The sequence below is a fragment of the Saccopteryx leptura genome, chromosome 4 (genome assembly GCF_036850995.1).
Source record: "Saccopteryx leptura isolate mSacLep1 chromosome 4, mSacLep1_pri_phased_curated, whole genome shotgun sequence".
Classification (NCBI taxonomy): domain Eukaryota; kingdom Metazoa; phylum Chordata; class Mammalia; order Chiroptera; family Emballonuridae; genus Saccopteryx; species Saccopteryx leptura.
In genome coordinates, this window is record NC_089506.1 from 201,080,175 (window position 1) to 201,096,968 (window position 16,794).

Consider the following 16,794-nt stretch of genomic DNA (forward strand, 5'->3'; position numbering starts at 1 on the left):
GGAAGGACGTCTGACAACTTCCCATGTCCCTTGAGCCATCCTAGCAGTGACAGTGGCATCCTTCTATCCTACAGATCCACAACCCAATGCCTCCAGGGTCCAAGGAGGCCCCTGAATGGGGAGGGGAGGGACCGGGGGTCAGGGAGGCCCTTGCCTAGCAGGAGTCAGGTGGGAAGTTCGAGTCTAGGGTTGCTAGATGTTGTGATCTTTTGAGAAAAGAAATGGATTTTTATAAAAACAAAAGTTCCAGATTTTTCAGTATTTATAACTTATTCAGATTTTAAAAAAAGCTAACTATGGGTCCCATCTGGCCCTCAGGCTACCGGTCCGCCACCTTGGTGGACACTGTCTGTGTAGCTTTTACCTCCACAAGCCCTTCCTAAGAAAGGCGCTCCACCCATGGTATAGGCCTCTGATGGGCTGGGCACTGACACAGCTGGTTTCATCCGCCTGGTGACAACAACCTGTGCCCGACTGTGAGCGGGGGGGAGAGCAGTGTGCACCCACCTTTTCCCCTCCATCGATGGTGATGTTGATGTGCTTGAGAACCAAGTCCAGGTCCTCTCGGTACCGCAGGCTGTAGTTCCGGAATTCCACTCGGCCCACCTGGGGCCAGGTGCTGGAGGGAGCCATCTCCTCGATCCGCCAGGGAGCCTGCGACAAGAGGGAGGGGCAAATAAGGAATCTGAGGTCCATCTCGCCGGCCCCAGGGCTCTGTATGAGCTGGCCTCCATGACCCCTGACCTCCCTCTCTTATTTACTCTGCTCCCCACACGACTGCAGGCCGATTCCTCCAGGCCTTGGCACCTGCAGCTTCCTCTGCCTGGAATGCCCCTCCCCAGCTACCTACTGGCCTGCTCCCCCCCGTCCTGCGGAGCGCAGGTCAATTCAGACCACCCTCCTCGCCCTGCGCCTCCATCTCCTCTCCCTGGCTTCATTCTCCTTCAGAGCACCTTCCATTTTCAGTACAAGTTTGTTTATTCTGTCACCTGTGCCCACTGCAATGTCCACTCCATGAGGACTGGCTCTTTTAGTGTTTGTTCACTGTCATATCCCAGGGCCCAGAGCACACAGTAGGTGCTCAACAAATATTTATGGACTGACCCTAAGTGGTCTTCCCTGCACAGACCAGGGTGACTGCCTTCTGGGTGCGGGGTGCAACAATAAAAGGGATAGCACTTAAAGATCACACTCTCATGCTGTCTTATTTAATCCTCACCACAGCCTTTTCATTATCCTGTTTACACGAGGAAACTGAGGCACAGAGAGGGTAATAACTTGCTCCAGGTCACACAGCCCCTGATTTCTGAAGTTTCTTAGGACAGTTCAACATTCCTGAGATTTACAGGTGGATAAGCTCCTGGCCAGCTTTGGGGCTATTTTGGGGGAGAAGAGAGCAATGGAGAGGATAATAAAAGAGAACTTGCAACCTTTCTCCCCCATAAATTTCATATATATATTTTTACAACAAGCATATTTCCCTTTCATAAGTTATCTATATAAATGGAAGGGACCTGCTATAAAACCCAAGGAGGGACTGAAGGGAAGTGGGTAGAATTTTCTAACTATAAATATCTATTACATATGGCTCTGGCTGGTTGAATCAGTGGTCGAGCGTCAGCTCAGCATGTGCAAGTCCCAGGTTCGATTCCCAGTCAAGGCACACAGGAGAAGCAACCGTCTGTTTCTCCACCCCTCTTCCTCCCCTCCTTCTTCTCTCTCTTCTCTCTCTCTCCCTCCCCCTCCCACAATCATGGCTCAATTGGTTTGAGTGCATTGCCCCAGGTGCTGAAGATGGCTCCATGGAGCCTCTGCCTCAGGTGCTAAAAATAGCTAGGTTGCAAGCATGGCACCAGATAGGGTTTGCTAGGTGGATCCTGGTCGGGGCACATGCGAGAATCTATCGCCCCTCCACTCATTTGGAAAAGAAAAGAAAAAATATATATATATATTACATATAATATATAAACAATAAATAAATGTATATATATCTTAATAATGGTAGGATTCTGGGTAATCTTTACTTCCTCTTGTATTTTTCAAATATGCTCTTATTCTAAAAATATAAAAATCAATAAATAAAAGATGTAAAATATTTTTTAAAATGAACTGAATTTCACACTTTAAACTGATAAACTTCATGACATGAATTATATCTTAAAATTGTTATAAAAAAATAAAATAAATTCAATGTAGCCCTGGTAGGGTAGCTTAATCAGTTGGAGCATCACCCTGAGACACCAAGGTTATGGGTTTGATCCCCGGTCAGGGCACATACTAAAAGCAACCAATGGCTTGACCAGGTCGTGGTGCAGTGGATAGAGCATCGGACTGGGATGTGGAGAACCCAGGTTCGAGACCTCGAGGTCACCAGCTTGAGCACGGGCTCATCTGGTTTGAGCAAAAGCCCACCAGCTTGAACCCAAGGTCACTGGCTCCAGCAAGGGGTTACTCGGTCTGCTGAAGGCCCGTGGTCAAGGCACATATGAGAAAGCAATCAATGAACAACTAAGGTGTCGCAACGCGCAACGAAAAACTAATGATTGATGCTTCTCATCTCTCTACGTTCCTGTCTGTCTGTCCCTGTCTATCCCTCTCTCTGACTCACTGTCTCTGTAAAAAATAAATAAAAATTAAAAAATAAATAAACAACCAATGAATGAATAACAAAGTGGAACAACAAATGATGCATCCCCCCTCCCCTCATATCAATCAATTAAAATAAACCCTTCAATGTAAGGTGGCAAACTCCTGGTGTAATGTACTCTTATTTCAACAGGGGTCGCTCACACCATTCTAGCTGATGCTCTCCAATGAAACGGGACTTGTTCACCATTTCAGAGCTCTAAAGGACTGGGGTCATAGGTCGCCTTGGAAATCCTTTAAGAAAGAGTTAAACTGGGGCAGCCTTGGTCTCTCATTCCCAAGGGCCATGTTCTTGGGAGATAGTGTGGTATAATGTCACAGACCCAAATCCTAGGTCTGTCATCTATCAGCCATGTGATCTTGGGCAAGCAACTTAACCTCTGTGTTTCAGTTTCCTCATCTGTAAAATGGGAATAATAATGGAATGTGAGTCATAAGGCTGTATACAGGATATATAAATTATTCTATGTGAAATGTTTAGGACAGGGCCTGACCCCTCCTCAAGGGTCACTATTATTATTATTGGTGGTCATCATTATAATCACTACTACTGCTGCTGGTGGTGGTGTGTAGGCAGAATAAGGCAGTTACTAGGGAGCAACGTGGCACCGAAGTCTGGAGACTTGGGTCCTACTGACCATGTGTGACCTTGAATCGGCCATTGTCTCTCCCTACAAACCTTTTCTCCACCTACAAACAGTAACTGCGGGATTTCCCAAACTTGGGTCAATTCTTACCAGTAACATGATTTTTACCATATTGATGCGCTGGTTCTCTTATTATTGACTTTGACTACTTTTAATCAACTCATTTGTACCTAATTTTAAAACTTATTAAAAGAAGAAACTAGTTTCATTTCCCCTAGTAGAAGTCCCCCATAACAGTATGTAAAAATAGCAGATTAAGTTTGTCAGATAGAGGTTGCCTGTTACAGGTACACATGGTTTGGCTCAGAGGGTTCTTCTGGGTAAAGTCACACCAAAGATCAAGGCCAAGAGGTCAGGGCAGGGACTTGCTCTACCTCCTTCTCAGTTTCTGAATACTCCTTGAGTCTCTCCACAGCCACGATGTTGGTCTCCATCTCCGACGACATCCGAACAAGCCAGTTCAAGTAGGTGGTAACCTGTGAGCAGAAGGATCACACGGAGCTTCTAGAGTGAGCTTGAGTTGCTTTATTTTCATGAAGTGATTATGAGTTGTGAAGTATTTCAGATAAGAACAGAATAGAAAACAGCAACCCCACATAGAGCCTTCACCAGACTTGCTCTACTGCATCTCTTAAGCAAGCACATTTCAAAATCCCCTGGGGGCCATACTATGGGCCACCTATGTGTCAAAAAAGGAAATATTGAGAAAGTCTTTTGAACTAGATAACAATGGGAAAATACAATGTATCAAAATTGGGGAGATGCAGCTGAAGCAGTTCTTTGAGGGAAATTTATAGTGTTTAAAGTATTTCTCTTGTAGTTGGAGGCATCCAGGCCATGTGTCTAATTTCTTTCCTGCTCCAGTCAGTCACTGGGCTTTAGACTTGCTCCTCAAACTCCACTTAGGCCCTTTCCTCCTCTGCATTCCTTCCCAAAGCAAAGACAGTTGGCTTCCCCGTTAAGAGAAATGAAAAACCCAGCAAGAGCGTCCCCTCTTACCTGCAATGAGTAAGACACCGAGAGGCCCACCAAGCCGGCGCTGAGGCTGTGCCGGGAGATCACTGCAAACAGGGCTGCAAACAGGACAATGCAGTTGCCCACACACTCCAGCCGCACAGCCAACCACCTGCGTGAGACACACACGCCTGGAGTCAACTTGTTCAGACCTGGTTTCCAGTTCCAAAGGGAGGCACTTCACTAATGAAATAACCCCTGATAGTTCTGAGAGGCCTTTCCTGCCCTGCTCCTAGGACACACAGGGAAGGAGGGTCAAAGAGGCAGTTTCAGTAATTCCTTATTCATCTGGCAACCCCAGGGATTAAGACAGTGCTCTGGAAGCAGTCTTCCCAGGAAACTGAAGCTTGCTTTTTTAAGAGCCAACTTTTTTTCACTGAAACCTTTAAAACATAGCCATGTGTACATTTTTTAAAAACAGATGTCCTGAAAGTTAATATTAAGAAATCATCAAATAAGAGGAACCAATGATTTAAAATAACCTTCTCTTGGTGGGGGTGGGGTAGTGAGGAAATACACCCCTCCCCAATTTCAATGTAGATTTTTTTTTTTTTGTATTTTTCTGAAGCTGGAAACGGGGAGACAGTCAGACAGACTCCCGCATGCGCCCGACCGGGATCCACCCGGCACGCCCACCAGGGGCGAGGCTCTGCACCTCTGGGGCGTCGCTCTGCCACGACCAGAGCCACTCTAGCACCTGGGGCAGAGGCCAAGGAGCCATCCCCAGCGCCCGGGCCATCTTTGCTCCAATGGAGCCTTGGCTGCGGGAGGGGAAGAGAGAGACAGAGAGGAAGGAGGGGGGCGTGGAGAAGCAAATGGGCGCTTCTCCTATGTGCCCTGGCCGGGAATCGAAGCCGGGTCCCCCGCCTGCCAGGCCGACGCTCTACCGCTGAGCCAACCAGCCAGGTAATTTCAATGTAGATGTAAGTGTTCCCAGACTCAGATCATCCTCATCTCAGAAACATTAAAATATATTACTTTACCTTTTAAAATATGTTTTAATGGTTTAAAGGTAACTTTTGTAAGATACCACACAGCATTCGGAATATTATTGTAATATTTGAAAATGTAAAGCATTCTAGGGAGATGGGTTTCCCTTTTCTCCACTACACCCCTTAAGATCTACATGACTGATCTTCATGGGGGTGAGCAACTCCCACAGACAGACCCACATTTTGACAAACTCCCTAAAAGTTCTGCAAGGAAAGGCAAGGTCTCCACTAATCCGTGGTCTCCCACCCAGCCTTACACTATCGGATCATATCGTGCACGGCGGGCCATGTCCAGGATGCTGCTGCCCTTCCCCCAGCGTCTTCTTCCCACATCTCAAAAATACATCAGGATGCAAGTGAGTGAGGAGGATATTGTAGGGATAAGTCAGACACTTTTCTAAATTCAGTCAATAATTAGCAAACTTCTTTTCTTTTTCTGTTTTTTTTTGGGGGGGGGGTATATTTTTCTGAAGTTGGAAACGGGGAGGCAGTCAGACAGACTCCCACACGTGCCTAACCAGGATCCACCCGGCATGCCCACCAGGGGACGATGCTCTGCCCATCTGGGGCATTGCTCTGTTGCAACCAGAGCCATTCTAGCGCCTGAGGCAGAGGCCACAGAGCCATCCTCGGCACCCGGGCCATCTTTGCTCCAATGGAGCCTTGGCTGCGGGAGGGGAAGAGAGAGACAGAGAGGAAAGAGAGGGAGAGAAGTGGAGAAGCAGATGAGCACTTCTCCTGTGTGCCCTGGCTGGGAATCGAACCCGGGACTCCTGCATGCCAGGCTGACGCTCTACCACTGAGCCAACCGGCCAGGGCCTCCTTTTCTGTTTTTGATTCATGCTACTTAACCATTCTTTTTTTTTTTTTTTTGTATTTTTCTGAAATTGGAAACAGGAAGGCAGACAGACTCCCGCATGCGCCCGACCGGGATCCACCGGCATGCCCACTACGGGGCGATGTTCTGCCCATCTGGGCGTTGCTCTGTTGCAACCAGAGTCATTCTAGTGCCTGAGGCAGAGGCCATGGAGCCATCCTCAGCACCTGGGCCAACTTTGTTTCAATGGAGCCTCGGCTGCGGGAGGGGAAGAGAGAGACAGAGAGGAAGGAGAGGGGGAGGGGTGGAGAAGCAGAGGGCGCTTCTCCTGTGTGCCCTGGCCAGGAATCGAACCCGAGACTCTTACACGCCAGGCTGACGCTCTACCACTGAGCCAACTGGCCAGGGTACTTAACCATTCTTGATGCCCCAAATGGCAATTCACATGGTTCAACCTAATATTAGTAATCTGCTCCTGATACACATCATGGGGGGAGGGGGTTGGGGGTGATCACCCTTCAGCTGGGAACTATGGTAACACACTCAATAGCTGAGTGTGTCCATCACTGATGATCTTGGATCCCCAGGATGACAGCTCAAGGGCAGGTTCTGCAGTATTTTCTGGCTCTAGAACAGTGGCTCTCAACCTTTCTAATGCCGTGACCCCGCAATACAGTTTCTCATGTTGTGGTGACCCCAAACCAAAAAATAATTTTGGTGGCTACTTCATAACTGTGATTTTGCTACAGTTATGATTCGGAATGTAAATACCTGATATGCATTATGTATTTTCTGATGGCTTTAGGCGACCCCGCTGGGGTCACGACCCACAAGTTGAGAACCGCTGCTCTGCTGCCCTAGAAGAACTCTCTGTCCCTGCACTTGAACGCCCATGGAGTGCTAGGTGCTCACAGTGGTCCCGTCTGCTCTTACTGGATATTCTGTACTTACGAAGTCGAACCATTCTCTCTGGGAGGGTCTGAATTTGGCTTCACACTCTCCTCCAGGGACTAAGGCAGTTCTCACACCCCTCTGTCAGACCCACGGTGCCCACCTGTTGGCCACAATGCTGGGGTAATAGGCCTTCTGGTTCTCGTCCACCTTCAGGTCGCTCTGGCGGATGAAGCGCTCCTGTTCCGCAAAGGCCCGGATGACACTGACCCCTAGCAGTGTCTCGTTGAAATGGGAGTAAACGGGGGAGCGGCTGACCGATTCGAGGCGCTTCAGCTGCCGGGAGGAGGCCACGTAGAACCTCTGTGGGGACAGAATGAACAGGGGAGTCAGTGGAGCTGCCTTCATCCTAGCCTCCCAGGGCTGTGCCAGAGAAGTCCAGACGTAAATGATGCCTCGGAGGAGAAACGCTGGAGCTGGGCTGCTCTTAACAGGTGTCTCTGCTCAGCTGGTGAACCGCAGGTCCAGATCCAAGGACAACAGCGGCAGAGATGACGATAATAATAGCTAACACTTACACAGAGCTCAACCCCCATCCCCAGCATTGTTTTATGTCCTTTCACATGTATCAGCTCCCTGGATCCTCACCAAAAGCCTCTAAGGTACTCATTCCTTTCTCACCACCAGTAAACAAGGCACAAAGACGTTAGCTAACTAACTCCCTTCCTAAGACCACGTGGCTGGGAAGTGCAGAGCTGGAATTCGAACCCAGACAGCTTGGCTGCAAAGTGCTAACCTCCACACCGCACAGCCTCTCTGAAGTCACTGACCTCTGGGGTTTCATAGATGCAGCAGTGAGACTTCAGGCACAGGTTTTGAGGACAACCAGACCTAAGTCCAAACCCTGACCGACCGTCCCTCTGAGCAGAGACCACACCTGCCCCTTGCCCTGTCCCAAGCATCAGCCAGGGCCTGGCCCTGAGCAGCCTCGATAAGCTCGAGCTGGAAACGAAACAAAGGCAAGTCACCACTGGAAGCTTCGAGGAGCTGTGAACAGACGCTGGACTGGTCACCTAAGGCCACCTGAGCTCTCCTGGCCTGAGTTTCCTCATCTATACAAATGGAACCGGTGAGACGGAGGGTGCCAACTGCAGAGGTGCTAAAGAACAGAATGTACATGTAACTGCTTTAGAAACAGGAGAGCCAGACAAATGAACAAAGAGTGGTTAGGGACACAACCTCCCTGCCCTGCAACAGGTGCCCTGGGCCTGTTGCATCTTGGAGCAGAGACCTTTCACAGAGAACACCCAATATATAACAGGTGGCTCTCATGGGGCCTCCAAGGTCATAGCTTCTTCCTGGATGACCACTGTTGGGCAGTTTTCTAGAGCCTCAAAACCTCTGAACCAACCAACCGGGGCAGTCCCGGGACAGGTATTCTGCCAATTTCCTTAATGTGGGTCATGTGCCATCTCCCCTCCAGCGGCTCCCACTGCTGTGAATGAAATCCAAACCCCAGAGCAAGGACCACACCCTTGGGGATCCACCCTCATGACCTGCGACTGGGATCACCTCCTCTCACTGGCTTGCTTTCTAAACATCCCGAGTAGAAACTGCTCTGAAGCGTTTTACCTGCTCAACTGACTATACCTGTCAGGTTCTCAGAATTTTATTTACTGTAAAAATCTAAATCTAAACTCAGACAAATTTTTGTCAAAGAATATCTGATTTAAAAAAAAAACAAAACAAAAAACCCCCAAAAAACGATTAGCTTCCCTTTGAAACTGTCCCAGAGATATCATCCACCGTCTAGACTGGCCTTACTCCTCAGAGACCAGGGCAGTGCCCGGTGCTGGTGAATAACAATGACCGCTCCCAAGCAGGACTAAGCTACTACGAGACACACAGGCAGTGGTTTCACAGCTGTCTAACAATTCCCTATGGCAGTGATCCCCAACCCCCGGGCCACGGACCGGTACTAGTCCGTGGGCCATTTGGTACTGGTCCGCAGAGAAAAAATAACTTACATTATTTCTGTTTTATTTATATTTAAGTCTGAACGATGTTTTATTTTTAAAAAATGACCAGATTCCCTCTGTTACATCCGTCTAAGACTCATTCTTGACGCTTATCTTGTAAGTTCAACAATTATATTTTAAAATACCACAGTTTTTACGCTGGTCGTATAATTTTATTTTGTGCATTTATCCGTCCCACCCTAAATGCCGGTCCGTGAAAATATTTTCTGACATTAAACCAGTCCATGGCCCAAAAAAGGTTGGGGACCACTGCCCTACGGCAGAAGTGCCCCTCCCCCAGCAACATGGAAACCCCACAGCGTTCTGCGTCTTCTTACTTCATACGTTACCTTTTTATAAAAATGACTTGCTTTAAAATTATAACAGTAATGCATACCCATTTAAAAAATTTGGAGGGTTAGTGATATAGACAGGGAGATTAAATAAATATTAAGTCCACATCCTGAGATAAATAAGCACGATTCAAATTTCAGTGTATAGCCTTTTAGATCTTTTTCCAAAAGAGTGTGTGTGTATATATATGTGTGTGTGTGTGTGTGTGTATACACATCCATCCACACATACATCTAAAAGCCACTTTTCAACTGAGAAGTAACACACATGTGCCGGAAGGCACACTAAATCTTTACAGCTTCATGGACTTTTACATTTACTATACATACTGGTACACCCGCTACCTGAAAAAGGTCTGGAACATTTTCAGCACCCCAGTGAATTCCCGTGCCCTCTCACAGTCAACACCCTGCAGCCAGCACTCTGACTTCTGTGAGATCACACAGTATGTCCTGTCTCGTGCCTGGCTTCTTCTGGTCTACAGAGTCTCTGCGACACTCATCCACACTGTGCGTGCGGCCGCGGCACTCATCCACGCGGTGTGTGTATTTGCGACTTTCACCCACGCTGTGTATCAGGAGTTCCTTTTCACTGCTGAGTCACTTCAGTTGTATAAATACCCCACACTGTATTTATTCACTCTCCTGTAATGGACATTCAAGTTGTTTCTAGTTTGGGGCTTTTCCGAGTCGAGATGCTAAGAACATTCTAGCATAGTTTTGTTTTTGGCCAAATAAATTCTCTAAATTCTTCTACATATATACAGAGGAGTGAGACTGCTGGGTTACAGGGTAAGTTTATATTTAGCTAAAACCCATTACAAAAAAAAAGAAAAAACACCAAAACTCTCCCATAATCCCAACCCTCAGACTGGCAATGTTTTCATTTTTTGCCTCCTTTTCCAGTCTTGCCCACACACATTATGCATTTTGTCTTAGTTAAAATGACAGTGTGCATACAACATGATCCTTTGCTAAATTCATTTCCTTTGTTGTTTAAAAATAAAATCGGTGGTTTGCAACAGCATCTTTCTACGTATCCCTCCCTGGTCAAAGGTATACACGCTCCTATCCCGGAACCTCTGTGCTGTGCCAGAGGCCCCACTACCGGCAGGTATTTGAGCTGCTTCAAATGCTGCGTTTGGTTTATTTTGTTCTTTTTGAAGTGGGTCTTTCAGGAACATTTCCAGCCACAGTATGACCATGGATAACATTTTTGGTAAGTGAAGCCGATTGATTTTCCAAAGTTGGCACCAAGTTGAAGAGAATACATTGAGGACTAGACCCTGTTCTCCCTGGTTCCACCCATGTCCACGCTGGGCCGCGTTGTGGCGGGGTCCGGCTGGCTGGGCCAAGGCCTCCCGTGGGGCCCTGCGTGAACAGGCTTCAGGACCGTTTGAGGTATGAAGCATTCACAATTTCTTGTGTTGCAGTTGTTAGGCTCCCATCTAAACCCCATCCTGCCTGACTCGGTGGTGGTGCAGTGAATAGAGTGTCAGCCTGGGACACTGAGGACCCAGGTTCGAAACCCCAAGGTTGCTGGCTTGAGCGCAGGATCATAGACATGACCCCATGGTCACTGGCTTGAGCAAGGGGTCACTGGCTCGGCTGAAGCCCCCCAGTCAAGGCACATATGAGAAAGCAATCAATGAACAACTAAGGTGCCACAACGAAGAATTGATGCTTCTCATCTCTCTCCCTTCCTGTCTGTCTGTCACTATCTGTCCCTCTCTCGGTCTCTTTCACAATAACTAGCTAGCTAGATAGATACATTTCCACCAGCAACTGAGCTGCAGGTGACTTTTTAGGGGTGAGAAGAGCCAGGCAGCCCCGTGGTTACCAGCACAGCTTTGGAATCAGACTGATGTGAGTTCACACTGCCGGCTCTGCCATTAGGGCCTCGTGTGCTCCTCTGTCAGCTGGAAACACCAGCTGTGCTGCATGGTCTAAGAAAATGCAAATGACGCTGACTTAGATCTCAGACTCTTTGCCCTGTTTCCCTTCCTTCCTCTTGTTTTCTGAAATACAGATGTGAGGTCCGGGATATTAACGAAATCCTGGAACTGCCATACCAGCCCTGAATGGCCTGCCTCTGTACTTCTACTTCGAGAGAAAAATAAACACCTGCCTTGTTTGAGCTGCTCTGATTCACAGCTCCGTTATCTTAACGGGGCTTAAACTAAAGAATTTCATAAAATCCTTAAGGAAATTTCAATAATAAAAGTATCTTTATAGCTGCACCTTTTTACTTTTAGACTTAAAGCTACAAAAGTAAAACTTATTAGAAAAAAGGACATTCGGTTATCACAAGCTAAAAACAACCAACTACGGTACTCAAACCCGATGAGAAGTCCAACACTCCCCCAGCAAGCCCGCCCCAGCTCCACGCGAGGGAAAGGCTACGACGAAGCGAGCCCTGTGCTCCAGTGGGAACACAGGACACAGCAGGGCTTTGTCTGGACACCGAGAGCCCACCTCTTACCTGGACAAAGAAGTAGATGAGGCCCAGGGGCGGGATGATGACAGCGGCGATGGGCGTGGCCAGCAGGATGATGATGCAGGCACCGATGACATTGAACAGGGAGCCCATGAACATCTTGATGACCTGCGGGATCATGGAATCCACCGTGTCCATCTCCTTGGAGAAGCGGTTCACCAGGTTCCCACTGGGCGTCCGCTCGAAGAAGCTCATGGGTGACCGCAGGACATTATGCAGCAGGTCCAGGTGCAGGCGGCGGGAGGCGAAGATGCCCCCGATGGACAACGCCATGGAGTAGCCAAACACTCCAATACCTGCAAACACTCTCACGTTAACTCCGCAATGGGGGAGGGGCCAACCTGGGGCTGGGACAGGTAGCCATGTGACCGTATCGATGAAGCAGGGCTGGACCCCCAGCTTATAATAATAATAATAATAATAATAATTATGGCTATTATTTATTGAACACTTATGTGCTAAGCACAGTACTGGAGTTTTATAAGTATCTAATCTTTAGAACTCTGTATAAATTAGATCACTACCCACCTCAGAGACAAGAAATTGAAGCTCAGACAAATGAATTCCTTCACCATCAATATTCTCAGCCAATCAGAAGCAGAGGTGGGGTTCTCTAATCCAGGTAGCCTGCTCCAGGCTCACGCTCTCAACCCATAGGCCATACTACTCGGGACCAGCCCAGTGTAAGGAACAGTCTACATCTGTAATGTTCAACGTAGCAGCCTCAAGCCATGTGTGGCCCCGAGTGCTTGAAACGTGGCTAGTGCAATGGAACAATTCAATTTTAACTTTTAATTAATTTTAATGAACTGAAATTCAAACAGCTACCTGGTCAGTGACTACCATTACAGGCTAGCAGAGTTCTAGAACACTGTTGCTGTGTAAGCCCAGGAAAATACCACACCCTCTCTGTGTACAACCTCCCCTCAATTATAATTTGGAGCCCACAGTCCTTTGCCTCTCATGAGGGCACTGCAGAAACCAAGAAATGTAAGAAATCCATGTCTGCTCTTCTGGGGTCTTCCAAAGTCATCTCCTGGAGTTCAACAGGCACCAGTGTCTCCTCCAGACAACCCCCTAGAAGGGCACCACTGTGGAGAGGCGACTTCATAGGGACAGAGAGGCTTCTATCGTGCCCTCCTTAATCAAGGAAGAAACCCAAGTGGAGGGTCTAGAGCAGGGGTAGTCAACCTTTTTATACCTACCACCCACTTTTGTATCTCTGTTAGTAGTAAAATTTTCTAACCGCCCACCAGTTCCACAGTAATGGTGATTTATAAAGTAGGGAAGTAACTTGACTTTATAAAATTTATAAAGCAGAGTTATAGCAAGTTAAAGCATATAATAATAATTACCAAGTACTTTATGTCGGATTTTCGCTAAGTTTGGCAGAATAAATCTTTATAAAACAACTTACTATAGTTAAATCTATCTTTTTATTTATACTTTGGTTGCTCTGCTACCTCTCACCATGAAAGCTGGAACGCCCACTAGTGGGCAGCAGAGACCAGGTTGACTACCACTGGTCTAAAGGAACAGGCTCTGCAGCCAACACTGTCAAATTTTGTTTCTGTCACCTACCAGGTGTGGGACCTTCCACAAGTCACTTAACCTCACTGCACCTCGGTTTCCCCATCTGTAACGTGAAACAATCCTTATAGCACTGTCAACTATGTATGCATTTAGTATATGTACTAGATACCATAGACATTGAATGCACATGTGTGTATACAGACACAGCTTTATGAGCACAAGAACACACAGCTAACGTAGTATGTAGCGTAGCAGTTAAGAGTGTGGGCTCGGCCCTGGCCGGTTGGCTCAGTGGTAGAGCATCGGCCTGGTGTGCGGGGGACCCGGGTTCGATTCCTGGCCAGGGCACATAGGAGAAGCACCCATTTGCTTCTCCACCCCCACCCTCCTTCCTCTCTGTCTCTCTCTTCCCCTCCCGCAGCCAAGGCTGCATTGGAGCAAAGATGGCCCGGGCGCTGGGGATGGCTCCTTGGCCTCTGCCCCAGGCGCCAGAGTGGCTCTGGTCGTGGCAGAGCGATGCCCCGGAGGAGCAGAGCATCGCCCCCTGGTGGGCAGAGCGTCGCCCCTGGTGGGCGTGCCGGGTGGATCCCGGTCGGGAGCATGCGGGAGTCTGTCTGACTGTCTATCCCCGTTTCCAGCTTCAGAAAAATACAAAAAAAAAAAAAAAAAAAAAAGAGTGTGGGCTCTAAACCAGACTGCCATGCTCAATGCCACAAATCAGCATGAGTTAGTGCAACTTAATCTCACTGGGCCTCAGTCTCTACATCTCTAAAATGGGGGGAATATTAGCTCCTACCTCATGGGATTGCTACAAGGGTAAAACAAATTAAAACACATCTAAGTGTGAAGAACAGAACCAGACACCAAGTAAGTGCTCGGTCAACACTAGCTGTTAGTCCCGACGCTGCTGTGTTTGGGGACTTTCTTGGGACCACACAAAGGGTACACAGCAGGGCCTCTCACCACTGAATTTGGTGCCGGAGAATTCTCTGCTGTTGGGTCTGTGCTGTGCTCTGCAGGACGCGCAGCAACACCCCTGGTCTCTAGATGCCATAGCACCCACCCCACTCAGAGGTTTTGACAACCAAAAGGATCCCCAGACATTACCAAATGTCCCCTGGGAGCCAACACTACACCCATTAATAAGTCCCACCCTCAGAAAGCAGTTAAAAGTCTACAATGAGACTGTACAGAGGCATCCAGGGGGCAACAAGGACACTTGTTCATTAATGCCCCACGTGGCCTGTCTTCCTCAACTTTCCCCATCTATGAAATGGGCACACTGGAGCTCCTCTCTAGCTCCTGTGTGAAACAAAGCATTCAGAACACATTGATTCCACAAATATTTGAGTGTCTGCTATGTATGTGTCAGGTACCATTCATCTCAGCTGGGCTTAGTTGAGGGGCTATAGAACCCTGACAGTGGGGGACCAATTCTCTAACGAGACACTAGAGTGGTTGCAAATGCCAAAACGAGGCAGGACAGGGGATGGTGCGGGGAGGGGGCGCAGCTCCTACCTTGAGAGATGCCCAGGGCTCCATAGACGCTCAGCCGGACTTGAGTGTGCTCCTGGGTCCCGTTGACGATGGGGTCATCAGTCCAGAGACTGAGCCAATAGTTAGAGGCCAGGGCAGCAACGTGGTTACACAAGAAAAGGAAGATGCTCAGGAAGGAGATGAAAAGCCCAATGGCCTTCATGTAGTCCCAGTACACGGAGAGCTTGACCTGGAGCCGCGGGAAAGAAGGCATCTGACCCGGTGCACCACACCCACCCGAGGTCCGCACCTGCGCTAAGATCTACGGCTCCTGCCCCCTCAGTTATCTGACAAAGAAAGTCAGCAGCAGAGTCAAGGCCCCTGCCCCTGCTGGGCTGGGCTTCAACAAACTCCAGGTATCTTTCCTCTCAGGTGTGCTCACGGTCGTATCACACCTTGCAGGCTGAATCTGAGGTTAGAAAAGTCCTGCCTGAATTTACAGTCCAGTTCAAATGTAACATGTGAAAGGTCAGAGGTTGGATGTATAACTAAGAGCTTCCTTTTTCTTTTTCATGTCTCTGTTCTTCAACTCACATAGTGGGAAGGCGGTGTCAGCACAAAGAACACGTTTATCACACCACTTGGTGCCTCCTGTAGCTGAGCACTTGCTGTCCCTGAATGACTGTGGGACTCGGGACGCCTTCCCCATGAGCAGTGGGACGTGGCAGCGTGGGAGGCAGAAGTGGCCGGGTGGCTTAACCCAGCTTCACTCTCGGTCCAACTTTGGTGACTCATTACCCCCCTTCCTCTGTCTCCGTTTTCCTTGCATACAAAACGTAGGTAATACTGGGACCCATCTCCTCTGGGCTGCGGGGTTAATGGGGATTAAATCGTCCTTCCTTCTCAAGCCCTTGACTCGGGGCCTTCTCTCTGACTCCCTGCAGGGCCTGTGACAGCACGGGGGAGGACACACACTGCCATGTCCGCCCCAGGCCACAGGTGTGACGGCAAGAGGAGGGGAGGAGCTGGGAGCAGAGGTCCCACGATCAGGGGTTGGTTGTTTTTGTGTACTTACTTTTTACTTAATTAAAAAACTCAATTAAATTTGGATCACTGCTACAAGTAGAAAATTATTGGCTCTTGGTCAATACAGGTGATTGTAAAAAAAAATAAAATACACCAAAACAAAAGCTTTAAACCCGCTCTGTTGTTATAAAGAAACGTTAGCAATTGTTGGTGCTAGAGACATTTGTTTGTTATCCCCCAAATTTCATGTTGAAGTCCTACCCCCAGTGTGATGGTATTCGGCACTGGGGCCTTTGAGAGGTGACTCTTTCCAGGAAGGTGAATGGATTAGTGCTCTCATAAAAAGAGGCCCCAGACTCCCCCAGCCCCTTCGGCGACCAGCCACCGGAGGACACAAGAAGACAGCTGTCTGTGAACGAGGAGGCGGGGTCTCACCAGACACTGAAGCTGCTGGCGCCCTGATCTTGGACTTCCAGCCTCCAGAAGTGTGAACAATAAATGCACATTGTTCCTGAGTCACCCAGTCTACGAGATTCTGTTACAGCACTAAATGCACTAAAAGTTAGATATTAAAGACAAGCTAGCAACCAACATTCTCACTGATGTAATCCTAAGGGCGAAAAGAGAAATGAAAAAAGTATTTCTTCTGACTGCGTAACTTCACATTCTTTAGCGCTGTGTCTGCAACAGCCTGAAACCATCTCGCATAAAACAGAACCCCACGTGGAGGGAAGCCCTGATTTCAAGCAACCAGGCTGCCTCCTGCTAAGGGGAGGCCCCCAGCTGCTCGAAGGAGGTGGCAGCAAATGCAGCAGAGACCATAAATGTCAACCCTGGAGTCGGACTGCCAGGGTTCAAAGCCCAGCTCTGCTACTCATCAGCCG

At 48.3% G+C, this 16,794-nt stretch overlaps 1 protein-coding gene across 2 annotated transcripts in view; it reads right to left on the reverse strand.

Moving 5' to 3' along the window:
• Positions 1–16,794, reverse strand: part of ABCC1 (ATP binding cassette subfamily C member 1 (ABCC1 blood group)) — a 150,168-nt gene that overhangs the window by 6,138 nt on the left and 127,236 nt on the right. For both annotated transcript variants that reach the window (XM_066382556.1, XM_066382555.1), the window contains 6 exons: positions 14,927–15,134; positions 11,861–12,171; positions 7,171–7,370; positions 4,293–4,419; positions 3,668–3,769; positions 508–654 (listed from right to left, as the gene is read on the reverse strand). In XM_066382556.1, coding sequence (XP_066238653.1) covers positions 508–654; positions 3,668–3,769; positions 4,293–4,419; positions 7,171–7,370; positions 11,861–12,171; positions 14,927–15,134 — 1,095 coding nt within the window. The remainder of the gene's footprint in view (positions 1–507; positions 655–3,667; positions 3,770–4,292; positions 4,420–7,170; positions 7,371–11,860; positions 12,172–14,926; positions 15,135–16,794) is intronic.